Here is a 13,652-nt window from a genome sequence, read left to right on the forward strand (position 1 = left end):
GTGCTGGGAGTAGCCCCTGTAGCCCCAACAAACACAGCTGGGGAGACCTGTATAAAAAGAAGGCAGAAAAAAAGAATGCTACTAATACATTGCATAGCATGACTGCAAGAGTTAAGGTATCTAGTAGTAAAAACACTACTAGATTTTAGTAAAAACACTTGCAAGAAAAGTTTTAGTGTTAGGTGATAGGCATGCACACCTAATGTGCCCTACTCTTCCCCTACAAAAGAAACAAAAACATTTAAAAAAAATTAGAGAGGAGGGGGCGTTGAGAGTATAGCAGATTAAGGCACTTGCTTTGCATGCAGCCAACCTCAGTTGGATCCTCAGCACTGCAGATGGTCCCCCAAGTCTACCAGAAATGTGGTATCTCAGTGTGGTAACCGTGAGTGGTAAATGTGGTAACCACGAGTATGCCTGAGCACTACTAGGTATGCCTTGCTTCTCCCACCCTGCTCACCACCAAAGCTGGATCTGTGTTTTCTATAAAATGACTTTTCTAGATAATTAAAGTAAAATTTAGCAACAATAAAAATTACAGTATGTTAATTGATTTTCAAAATGTTTTTATTTACTCATATATCTGAATGTGACCTCTGAACAGATAATGCTGTTTACATTATCTGTTCAAAACTACCATTAACTGAACTTTTTTGTTTCATATTTTAGTACTCTTAATGGATAAATTTTGATTTTAAACAGCCCTCAGGTCTCATAATCTTACCCTTCACTGTGAGGAACTAACAATCTCAGCCCAGGCAAGAGATAGAGATAGATGGAAAGTGATAAAAGATGTAAAGGAAAGAGAAAAATAAAAGTATGAAAGGTAGAAAAATGCCTAGACTTCTGGAAGCTAATCTTTCTCTAAGTAGGCCTATTGCAAAGTTACATACTACAAAAGGAAAAGAGGAAGGCAGGGAAAAGGAAGGAAGGAAGGAAGGAAGGAAGGAAGGAAGGAAGGAAGGAAGGAAGGAAGGAAGGAAGGAAGGAAGGAAGGAAGGAAGGAAGGAAGGAAGGAAGGAAGGAAGGGAGGGAGGGAGGGAGGGAGGGAGGGAGGGAGGGAGGGAGGGAGAAGGGACTACAGCAGTCAGAAGAAAAGTAGAGTTTGAGATGGGGTAGAAAAATTTGTTTAATCTGTAATATTAGTATCTATCTGAAGGAAAGTATTACTTTCATACCTCAAAACTAACAAAATCTTAACCTGTATTGATTAAATACATGGAAGAATTGTACATGGGTGATTCTGAATAAGACGCAAAATTACACAAAACCCGACTTCAAAAATCACAATAAGTCAAGATGACTTGACTATTTTTTCTGGTTTTCTTATTTTACTACTTATTTACCCCCCCATCCCTTTTATTTGGGGAACTATTCCTGGTGGTGTTTTGGGGGCCACATAGTAGAGTAGCACCATAGATGAAACCAGGATCTTAACAAATGCAAGCTAATTACCTACCACCTCACCAGATGCCAAATTTTATTTTAATTTCACCCTTTTCACAGGAATAGCACAGGAGACAAAAAATATGAACTTAAATGAATATATTTAATATGACACTTTTGGGGGGGAGTCACACCCAAAGTGCTCAGTACTCCTGGCTCTGTGCTCAGGATCCTTCCTGTAGGGCTCAAGGTGCTAAGGACCAAACACCAGTCATCCGCAAAGAAAGCATCTTACCAATCTCTCTGCCGCTTAAACCCCACAACCCCTATTTTTGTTTTGGGGTCACAACTGGCAGTACTCAGGCCCCACTCCCAGCCCCCCTCTGAGTACAAGGATCACCCCTGGTAATGCCTGGGGTATCTATATGTGGCGCTGACAGTTAATCCAGCTTATATGCGTGCAAGGCAAGTGTCTTGCCTCTCCAGTCAGTAACTTAATTATTTATTTTGGCTTTTTAGGTCACACCCAGCGATGCACAAGGGTTACTCCTGGCTCTGCACTCAGAATTACTCCTGGAGGTGCTTGGGGGAACATATGGGATGCTGAGGACCAAATCCGGTTGGCCGCGTGCAAGGCAAACGCCCTACCCACTGCACTATCGCTCCAGCCCCCAGCTGAATTATTTTTTATGTGTGTGTGGTGGGGTAACAGTACTTTACTATAGAACTTTTCTCATTATAACACAACAAATCTTGTCATCTTTTAAAAAATAACAGGACATGGATATCAGTTGGTCAATTTGTCTATTAAGATGTAATTTATTTTTACTTCCTATGTCCAAATATCCTTGAATTTTGCACCTAATCTGTTATTACAAAAGTAATAACAAAAGTCATCTTTAGGAGTACAAATAATCTTGTGTGTTAAAAAAAAAAACCCTCTATTCTTGAAGTGATACCATTTAACTTTAATTTTTTGAAACTAATTTTATTATTGGGAGGGGGTTGGAGGGCACGACTCGCATGCGTGCTACTCCAAGTTCTGTGTTACAGTCACTCAGGAGACCATGCAGTGCTGGGGTGCACACGCACTCCAGTCTGAGGAACTCTCTAGTCCATAGGTGAACACTTTATGAACAGTGTTCCTCAAAATTTTTACATCTGCAAACTAACAACTGTCTTGCATAGTGGGTGACAGACCGGCAGTTTTCCTTTTGTTTTTTGGGTCACAACCAGGGTTGCTCAGAATCTACTCCTGGCTCTGTGCACAGGGATTACTCCTGGCAGGGCTTTGGGGACCATATGGAATAAAACCTGGGTCTGGTGTGTAACAAGATAAGTGCCCTACCAGCTGTACTACTACTGCTCTAATCCTAAACTAATGGCACACTAGTGGTTTTCAATTTTTCTATACCATTGGATCAGCACTGGTTCATACACCAGTGGTTGAAGACCACTTTCATAAAGCATTAAGAATGTAGTCATAGTAAAACTTTTCTATCACTTAAAAAAAAAATCTTCAAATGCTTTAGCCAATTCAGTAAAACTGAGTGCAAAAATTGTGACCTGTAGAGGGAAGTACTTATGAATCAATGAATGTTCCAGAATCCACCAAGAAAATTATTTTTAAAATGGTGAGATTTCTTTTCCAGTGAAGTATGTTTCAGGAAAACCTTCCAAAAAAAGAAACTAACTCCTAGAAGTAATCTTGAAAAACATACCCCATGTGGTCTCCTTGCAAAAAAGAATTAACTGGCAGAATGAGATCTGGCAAGAGAAAATCACTGAAAAGAAATAAAAGAGAAAAAACAGGAGGCTCACAAAACAAAGAAATATTAAATGTAAAATAAATAAGTCTAAACTATTATACGAGCCATTTATTCTCTGATTACTCATAGTTCTCTAAAGTCACAAGATATACCAAATTACTGAGTTATCAGTATAAAGAATACTACACTAAAGGGCTGGAGTGATCGCACAGCAGGTAAGGCACTTGCCTTGCATGCACCTGACCCAAGTTAGATCCTTGTCATCACATGTAGACCCCCGTGTCCACCAGAAGTTATCTCTGAGTACAGAGGAAGGAGTAAGTCCCAAGCACTACTGGATATGGCCCCCAAACAGACAAAGAATAACAAGAGAGATACATCAATTTTCCACATTATTGCATACCATTTCCAGGGTTCTTAATAATTTATACAGCATCTGTACTTAAGTATAGACTTTGGAGTCAAACTGTCCATGTTCAAATTTTAGCTCTGCCACCTACTATAAATAGAATTATTTATCTTTTATATACTCATCTTTAAAATGACATAACTAATTATACCTGTCTTACAGAGTCATGAAAATTATCTGTGATAAAACATGTAAATCACTTTAAAAAAGATAAACTGTTACTGTCTGTTGAACATAGCTCATGTAAATAATTCTCTAGTCACTTCTTAAAAATCCCAAATAATACATTTCTAACATCCATTACTCAGTTAACAATTATATACATGGTCAGAGCAACAGTACAGTGAGAGGGCCTTGTACACGACTGACCTGGGTGTGCCACTGAGCACGACCAAATGTGACAAAAAAACAAAACAATCACATTGCTAAAATATTCTCATTTTCCAAAATATGTTTTTAGTTTTTTTGGCCACACCTGGCGAAACTCAGGGGTCACTCCTGGAACACTTGGGGGACCATATCTAGTGCCACAGATCTAGTGCCACAGATCAAACTCGGGCAGTCACATGCAAAGCTAATACCCTAGTCACTGTAGTATCTCTCCAGACCCTCATTTTCCAAAATATTACCTATTCAAAGAATTAAATGATATTTAGACATTATTGTCAGAAATTATAATACTTTTCTTTATTCAAAAAAGTGTGCAATGTCAATGATAATTCAAAGTGACTGCTCAGGATGGGATCTGTGATCTGAAAGTCGGTAAAGGACCAAATATGATCACCTCTCAGTATCTGTATTGCAAATAATGCCCAAAAGGAGTGAGGGAGGGCAGGCACAAGTGGGAAGGAAAGGAAGGGAGGGGGATCGTGAGGGAGAGGGAGAGTGGAAGAGAGAGAGGGAGTAAAGAGAGAGAGGAGGGGAGGGAGGGGAGAAGGCATGCTTGCCATAGAAGGCTAGGGGTGGGAGGGAGAGTGGCAAGAGGGATATTGGGGATAGTGTTCGTGAGGAATGTACATTGGAGGAGGGATGGGTGATGGAACATTGTGACTAAAACCTGATCATGAGCAACTTTTAACTGTGTATCTCAGTGATTCAATTTAAAAAAAGAACAGTACAATCCCAAGTGTTTTTTGATGTTTATCTTTTTTTTTTTTTTTTTTTGCTTTTGGGTTACACCTGGCAGTGCACAAGGGTTACTCCTGGCTCTGCACTCAGGAATCACCCCTGGCAGTGCTCAGTGGACCATATGGGATATTGGGAATCGAACCCAGTTTGGCCGCGTGCGAGGCAAACGCCCTACCCGCTGTGCTATCGCTCCAGCCCCTCGATGTTTATCTTATGGGACACATCCAGTAGTGTGCAGGGGCTTCCTCCTGCTGATTCTCGGGGATCATATGAGGTTTTGGGAATTGAACCCAGAGTGGCTGTCTGGAAGGCAAGCATTCTACCTGCTGTACCATCACTCTGATCTCCCAATGTTTCTTTCAAAGCCATGTTTAATTAACTATGAGATCAAAGTAAGTTCATGAATTCTAAACCTTTCAAATATCTGTTTGTACAAGAAAAACTTTATTATTTTGAGTTGTAAATAAACACTAGTACTTAAACAGTAACTGACTAAGGAGCAATTGTTTACAATAAATTCCAGCTATAGCTTTTATCTTACCGATTTTTTTGGAATGGTCGGCCCATATTCACAACAGCAGTATTTGTTTTATAAGATCCTGGTGAATTAAAGCCATTCACAAAACTACCATTGGGAAAAGGAGCCTAGAAGGAAATTTTAGAAGAATTGATGTTTTAGTAAAAACAAAACCTAGAATAAGTTTAAGTAGTTTTGGAGAAACTTAAATTAGCATCACTTTTTTTCTAGTAAAAAGCAATTTTAAATTCACTACATCTTCTCCCAGATTTTATTTAAATTCACTTTATAGGGGGGGGAAATAAAAAAAAAAATTCACTTTATAATACTTACCTTCAGGAACCACTTGATATATGGAAAAAGATATCACTACTTTATTATTAAAGAACATTTCTCTGAAAAAGTTTCACAAAACTAAAAGCACTCCGAATTTAGCAATTTTCTTATTTTAAATTATTTAATAATCTGAAGATTTAAAGAATAACATTACAGTAAATCTTATATGCATAATTTTGTAGATGGTCAGATACCTTATCATTATTTAAATTCAAAAGTGACCAAAATAAAAAAGCTTACACAAAATAAAAATAAATTCAGACTCTAGCTGACTTATTCAAATTTTAGTTTGAGTGAAAACACTTACCAATGGTGTCTCAAAGTAAGGTGCAGGATTTGGAGACCAAGATTGAGGCACAATACTATAAACGGAGTACTGATGGTGAGGATTATATACAGGCTGCATAAAAACGGGAGAGGCATACTGTGCTTGAGTTTGAATGGGCTGACTATACATACTTGAATCCATTAAGCGATAACCATTCTTTGCAAAAAATGTATTGATGGCTTTTATCCTTGCCTAGAAGAGGAATACATTAATTAACAAAGGATTAAAGAATTAACTTCATACTGTTTTTTTTTTTTTGTGTCACACCTGGCGATGCACAGGGGTTACTCCTGGCTTTGCACTCAGGAATTACTCCTGGTGGTGCTCAGGGGACCATATGGGATGCTGGGAATCGAACCCGGGTCGGCCGCATGCAAGGCAAATGCCCTACCTGCTGTGCTATCACTCCAGCCCCAACTTCATACTGTTTATTATGTTTATTTTGGTGTGGAGTGGTGGCTTTATCGAGCAGTGTTCCCTGGGCTATTTTGGGTACAGTGATGGGGGTGAAGAGGAAGCCGAGAGTGACTCCTGGTGGTCTTGCAGGCAAAGCATGGGCTCAGCCTGGTCTGGGGCCACCCACAATCATGCTCAGGGCTTATTCCTGGCTCTGTGCTAATGGGTAACTCCTATCTGCACTCAGGGGACCAAATGGGGTGCTAGGGATAAACCCATATTGGCCACTTGCAAGGCTTACCCATTGTATTATGTCTCCGCCCCTTGATTTATATTTTAATATATGGCTGGAGCGATAGCACAGCAGTAAGGTGTTCGCCTTGCATGCGGCCGACCTGTGTTTGATTGCTCTGCCCCTCTTGGAGAGTCGGGCAAGCTACCTGCGGTGTATTCAATGTGCCAAAAACAGTAACAAGTCACACACTGAAATGTTGCTTTTGCCCGCTAGAGCAAATCTATGAGCAACAAGATGACTGTGACTGTGACATTACATTGTAGCACTGTAGCACTGTGGTCCTGTTGTTCATCGGACTGACAGCACAGCGGGTAGGGCATTTGCCTTGCACGTGGCTGACCCGGGTTCGATTCCTCCATCCTTCTCGGAGAGCCCGGCAAGCTACCAAGAGTACCTCGCCTGCACCGCAGAGCCTGGCAAGCTACCCATGGCATATTCGATACGCCAATAAACAGTAACAACAGGTCTCACAATGGAGATATTAGTGGTGCCCGCTGGAGCAAATCGATGAGCAACAGGACGACAGTGCTACATTACATTATTTTTGTCTATTTTAAAAATCAGTACAGCTAAAGAATCAGCGAGGGCTCTTGCTTCTAGGATGAACAGGTACAATGGTTGTTACAAATACACTGACAAATACATCCTATCAGGTATACCAACTGTATCCACGTGTGCCCAAGGATGAAGTCATTAAGAAGTTAGTCTTCAGGGCTGAGAGATGGTATAGTGGTTAGGGTGCTGGCCTTGCAGGTGGCCAATTATGGTTTGATCCCTGGCACCCATGTAGTCCCCAGCACTAACAGGAGTGATCTCTCAGCTCAGAGCCAGGAGTAAACCCTGGGCAACACTAGATATGACCTAAAAACCAAACAAATCAACAAATCAAACCAAACCAAACCAAACCAAACCAAACCAAAAACACAACAGAACCAGAAAAACATGGTTCCCAAACCAAAAATACGTTAGTCATATGGGAGGTCTTGGCTCTAATAGTCCCCAGTTCTGTGGTGACCTTCCCCGATCATCAGCAACCTCCCCCGCCAAAACAAACCCAAAACCCCAAATCAGTAGTCCATGTGCACTTTCTTAGACTTCCAGTGCAATGAAAATACTGTTTCTCTGTCAAAGTACTATAGGGCCAGTGAGATCCGGCTGACCCTCCTTTGGCATAAAATGTACAAGTCTAGAAAATTGTTTTATTATTAAAATTATCGAAAATTCCTAGGGTCCTGACAAAAGAACTAATGAGGTCACAGTACACTGATGTAGGCAATAAACACACCAAAGAAAAGTCTGGAAATACATCTCAATAAATTTCATACAGTTGAGACCCACAACCATTTAGACGATTACTATCAAAACACAGAACACAGCAAGTGCTGGTAAGAATGTGAAGAAATGGAAGACTTGTACATTGTTCACAGGAATGCCAAACAATACAGCTTGAAAAACAGTATGGTGATTCCTCAAAAAGTTATAAGTGAAGTTATCATAAGACCGGTTATTTCTACTATTCTAGATATATCTCCCAAAACTGAATGCAGAGTCTCAAGAAGTATTGTACCATCATGGTCAAAGCATCATTATTTGTTAACTGCTAAAACGTGGAAGGAGGGGCTGGAGCAATAGCACATCGGGTATGGCATTTGCCTTGCATGCAGCTGACCCTGGTTCGATTCCCAGCATCCCATATGGTCCCCTGAGCACCGCCAGGACTAATTCCTGAGTGCGTGAGCCAGGAGTAACCTCTGTGCACTGCCGGGTGTGACCCAAAAAGCAAAATAAATAAATAATAAATAAATAAATAGATAAATAAATAAATAAAAATAAAATGTGGAAGGAATCAAGTGTCTATAAATAGATGGGAGGAACAGTGTGTGGAAGGGGGGAGGGAAGACTTAAGACTAAAATTATTGGAGCCGGAGAGATTGTACAGCTGGTAGAGCACTTTGTCTTGCACACATAAGTCAACATGCATCCAATCCCTGTTACTCCAGATGGCACCCTAAGCATGGCTGAAAGTAGCCCTGAGCACTACCGAGTGTGACCCCAAAAGTATCTCATATGCTCATAAATATGAACCATGATGACTTACACTAAGGAAGACATGACAGGGAGAGGAGGGGGGGGGAGAAAGGTAGAGATAGAAGAGGGAAGAGGGGGAGAGAGAGACAGAGACAGAGAGGTGGAGAGACTGCATGATTCCACTTAAATGAAATACTTGTTCAAAAATCATAGCCAGTATTATGATAGCTGCCAGAAGCTGGGGAAGTAGAAAAAGCATAGTTTCTGTTTAGTGCCTATAATTTCAGGATTTTGTTTTTGTGCCATGGTGCTTGGGGGACCTGAAATGCTGCTGGGCCTTAACCTAAGACCCCAAGGCAAACCATGAGATCCAGATCTTTGACTGATCTCCCCAGGCTCCAGGGGTCTGAGTTTCACAAGATGAAAAGAATTTTAAGGATAGTGTTAACAGCAGCTGCAAAACAAGGTGTGTCTAATGACAATATACTTAAAAATACCTAAATATCTATATTACCTCGTTAAAAACAATATGATTAAAATGGTAATTTTTTTTGTTTGTTTGTTTTTTGCTTTTTGGGTCAACCTGGCAATGTACAGGGGTCACTCCTGGCTCATGCACTCAGGAATCACCCCTGGCGGTGCTCAGGGGACCATATGGGATGCTGGGATTCGAACCTGGGTCGGCCGTGTGCAAGGCAAACGCCCTACCCGCTATGCTATCGCTCCAGCCCCCGAAAATGGTAATTTTTTTTTTTTTACTCTTTGGTTCTTTAAAGTTTGTTAGCTAGGGATACTGCTCTGTAACTGCACCTGTGAACCTTAGTTTGATCCCTAACAACACACACACACACACAACACACACACACACACACACACACACACACACACGCGCGCGCACGCACACAAAAGCTGATCAGTTTATCTAATAGAACTCTTAGTATTAAACAAGAAGGCAGATTAGGAAATAAAAGCCTCACAAAACTGATGAAGTGTCAAAATAATCACATTATAGCACAAATAATTTTTGGTATCCACACCCAGTGGTACTCAAGGTTTATTCCTGACTCTGTGCTCAGGGGACCATATGGGACATGGGTCAAAAGCAGGTCAGTTATGTAAAAGGCCTTACTCACTTTCCTACCTCCCCAGCCCACAGCATAAATTATTTAAATAAATAATTGAAAGGTTATTTTATGATTCATACAGATAGAAACCAGGAACCCCCAATCATAACTAAACAAGTCAGTATTATCAGTCAATCCTGAAAAAATTCTTAAAATATCAAACTGACTTAATGAAAATAATCACAACTACTGTTTTAACTAAAACAATGTTATGTACTATAGCACACCTGACCCAAACGATCTAAGAAACTGAAACTAGGCAGGAAAGATATAGCTCAAATGATAACAGTAGAGGCCTAGCATTCGAGAGTTCAATCATGACACATCATGATCACCCCAGCACTTCCTAGTGTGACTTCCAGTGGACCTTGAGCATTGCCGTGTCAGCCCCTGGCACTACAAGGCCCACGCAGCACATCTGAAGCACTACCATTCTACCATCTGATTTGGTTAGTAACTTCAAGTGACCTTTGGTCCCGTGAGCACTGCTTGGAAGCTTCTACCTTTCCCCAAATAAAATAAAATGTGGCCCATTAATCAAGTAAATAGCAGTCAAGAGAAATTAACTCCATGACAAACTAGATATCAATCCATAACTGACAAAGCTTTTAATCTATTATGAATGTTATAAATAAAAAGGAAGTATGTTATTAGAGAAAAAAGTAAGGGAGAATTACAGTAAAGAGAGACAGAAATAAGGACATCAATCCAATTCAAATCATAAGAACAAATAAAGAACATTGGCAAAGAAAATTATAAATACAGTAGAAAGTTTTAGTGTAGTTTGGTATGTAAATCCTCTTTAGGTAATAATAAAGCAGTAACAAAAAAACAGATGTCAAATTATTCTAAAAACATATACCTATATAGAGAATCTTCAACCTAGAAAAATCTACACATCTGAGTGATTCATCAAAATAACACAGAATCTTCATTCTCACACGCACACCCAAATAAAGTACAACAGAATAAGCAAATTTAGTAGTCAGCAATTAAAAGCAAATAAAGATTCTGACCAAGGGAAGTTTATCCCAGGAATGGAAAGTAGTTCAATGAAAGAAAAATCTATTTAGGATCCGGAGTGATGGTACATCGGGTAGGGCATTTGCCTTGCACGCGGCCGACCCGAGTTCAATCCCTGGCATCCCCAAGCACTGCCAAGACTAATTCCTGAGTGCAGAGCCAGGAGTAACCCCTGAGCATCGCTGGTGTAATACAAAAAGAAAAAAAAAATCAGTTTAATACTGTAGATATTAGTAGAATGAAACAAAATACAACTATCTCATTTGCTATAGAAAAATCCATTCAAAATACAACATACTTTAAAATATCTCACAGAAGACAAATACAGGAGTTAGTGTGCTTATTTTACATGCCACTGACCCTGGGTTGATCCCCAGTATCTCATATAGTACCCCAGCACTACTAGGAAAGATCCCTGAGATTAGAACCTGGAGTAAACCCTGAGCAAATTGAGGTCTCCTACAAAAAAACTAAACCCATTAGTGGTGGGGAGATATCTCAAAGGTCTAAGTGAATATCTGAATGCTGGAGTCCAAAGTTCAATGCCTCAGCACTGTACTGTCCCCCAGGAATGCCTATCTGCCCCGAAAACAAAAAAGAAAAACCTAAAACCAATAAAAAGAACAAACCTTTAAAAAAAAAAAAAAGTAGTCCATGACAAAAACACTCATTATACTTGAAACAAAGAAAATCTCCCCAAACCTGTGGGCCTGAAAAATCACATAGCCAACATGAAACTCAGTGGTGAAACAAAGTTTTCTAAGATCAAGAATATATATTTTTTATAATGCAGAAACCAACTAATCTTGACTAGAACACTGACACAGAAGGCTTAACTTGCAACAACAGCTTAGACAAGGACTTAATGTCCCCACAAGGGAGATAAAACAGTTTTTATACATACATCTTTTCTTCAAGTATTTTTGATCATTCTATTAGCTACTTAACAGAGAAAGCAATATAAAATAAATTATTGTGGGCCTACTACAGGGGCAGGCTTGAGGGGTGGTTGGTAAAATGGAGACAATGGTGGAGAGAAGGTGATAGCGGTGGTGGGACTGGTGTTAGAATACGGAATGCCTGCAACAAACCATCATGGACAACTTTGTAAACCATAGTATTTACAGTGGGGAGAAGGGAGAAAAAGGTGCACTTTTTGCTACTTTACTGAACACAATATTAAAAACATAATCAGAAAGCAATTAGACTTGACTCTCTATATAAAAAAAATCCTATACATTAAAAAAAAAAAGACAAAGTCCTCTAATATCCCTCCCCTTGCCAAACCCAGACATATCCAAACCCACTACTGCTAATCAAGACAGAAGATGTAAAATAAACACTCAAAAATAACTGCATTCCCATATACTAGGAATGAATACTAAAAGGGAAATGAAGAAATGGAATGAAGGAAACTCAAACTAGTATAAAAAATAGTTAAATATCCATAAATGATAAAAATCAACTGAGGCAAAACACCTATAATGCTGAAAATTGGAATGTATCACTGAAATAAACTAAAGACGAAAATAAAAACAATGACATCCATGTTCATAGATGGGCCTTTTTTGGCTTTTTGTTTTTGAGCTAAACCTAGATGTGCTCGGGACTTACTTCTCGCTCTGTGCTCAGGGATCACTCCTAGCAGGACACAGGAATCAAAACTAGGTTAGTCAAGTGCAAGCTCTGTGCTAAAATGCCAATTGTATTCAAAACCCTCCAGCCTGGACTTTCCTTTTTTTTCTTTTTGGGTCACACCCAGCGATGCTCAGGGGTTACTCCTGGCTCTGCACTCAGGAATTACTTCTGGCAGTGCTTGGGGGACCATATGGGATCTGAGGATTGAACCCAGGTTGGCCCCGTGCTAGGCAAACACCTTACCCGCTGTACTGTCGCTCCAGCCCTTCTGACTATTTCTAAAATGGCAATTCTACTCAAAATATTAATAGCATTTTATTTCACAAGAACAGGAAAAAACGCCAACCTAAAAGGCATAAAATTTCAAGTAACTCTGAATAACAACAGTATTGAAAGTGAAAAGTTATAGAGCTCACACTTTCAATTTCGAACTTACTATAGAGCTACAGTAACTGCTTTATTATTGACACAAACACAGACCCATATAGAACAGAGATATCAGAAATAAGCCTTTGCATACCCTGTCAATGATTATTTAGCAAGGGTACTGGTAGGGAGTCAGGGAGATAGCTCAAAGGGTCAGAGCAACGCTCTGCGTGGTGCAGCCCCAGGTCATCCCTGTACTACAAGGTGTCCCATCTGTCCCTGTCGCCCCACCCTCCACAAAGTACAGCTGGGAGTGACACACCCTCTCCAACCCCAGCACTGGGCTGAGAAGTCCTAGAATGCTGACAGTGTGGTCTTGAAAATAAATATACTGATACTGACTGAATTTGAAGCTCTACTTTGTACTGAAAGAAAAATTAACTCAGGGCCAAATAGCTGAAAAAGCTGAGTGTGTGCTTTGCAAGCAGGAGGTTCCGAGCCTGGGCACCACCAGGAAAGATCCTGAGCACAGAGCTAGGAGTAGCCCCTGAACACTACGGACTATGGCCAAGATTTATCTCCAGCAGAGGCTAGGGAGCTAGCTTAAGGATTAAGCACAGGGTTTGAACTCTGTCATCACATAGTCCTCTGAACACTGTAAAGAATTATCCCTGAGCACAGAACCAGTGAGGAGTAAGCCACGACCATAAGTGAGTTTGCCCCCATCCCTCAATTTGAGAAAGAAAACAAAGCAACAAGCCCCACTGGAAATAAATATTGGTGAGAGCCGCACAATCTGCCAGGAGTGATTTCCAAGGACAGAGTGAAGAGTATGTCCTAAGTACAGTCTGGTGCGGCCCCCAAAGCAAAATTAAGTTCTTAAACTGAAAATTTACAATAGAAATACTT

The 13,652-nt window shown here is 40.1% G+C and overlaps 1 protein-coding gene across 2 annotated transcripts in view; it reads right to left on the minus strand.

The window, feature by feature from the left end:
• LARP4 (La ribonucleoprotein 4) overlaps positions 1 to 13,652 on the minus strand; it is a 75,026-nt gene that overhangs the window by 16,930 nt on the left and 44,444 nt on the right. The window contains exons 9-11 of one of the 2 annotated variants that reach the window (XM_055127945.1): positions 5,853 to 6,065; positions 5,234 to 5,337; positions 3,108 to 3,170 (exon numbers count right to left, since the gene is read on the minus strand). In XM_055127945.1, coding sequence (XP_054983920.1) covers positions 3,108 to 3,170; positions 5,234 to 5,337; positions 5,853 to 6,065 — 380 coding nt within the window. The remainder of the gene's footprint in view (positions 1 to 3,107; positions 3,171 to 5,233; positions 5,338 to 5,852; positions 6,066 to 13,652) is intronic. The other variant, XM_055127946.1, reaches the window with a different exon arrangement.

This window comes from Sorex araneus, chromosome 2, assembly GCF_027595985.1.
Source record: "Sorex araneus isolate mSorAra2 chromosome 2, mSorAra2.pri, whole genome shotgun sequence".
Taxonomy (NCBI): Eukaryota; Metazoa; Chordata; class Mammalia; order Eulipotyphla; family Soricidae; genus Sorex; species Sorex araneus.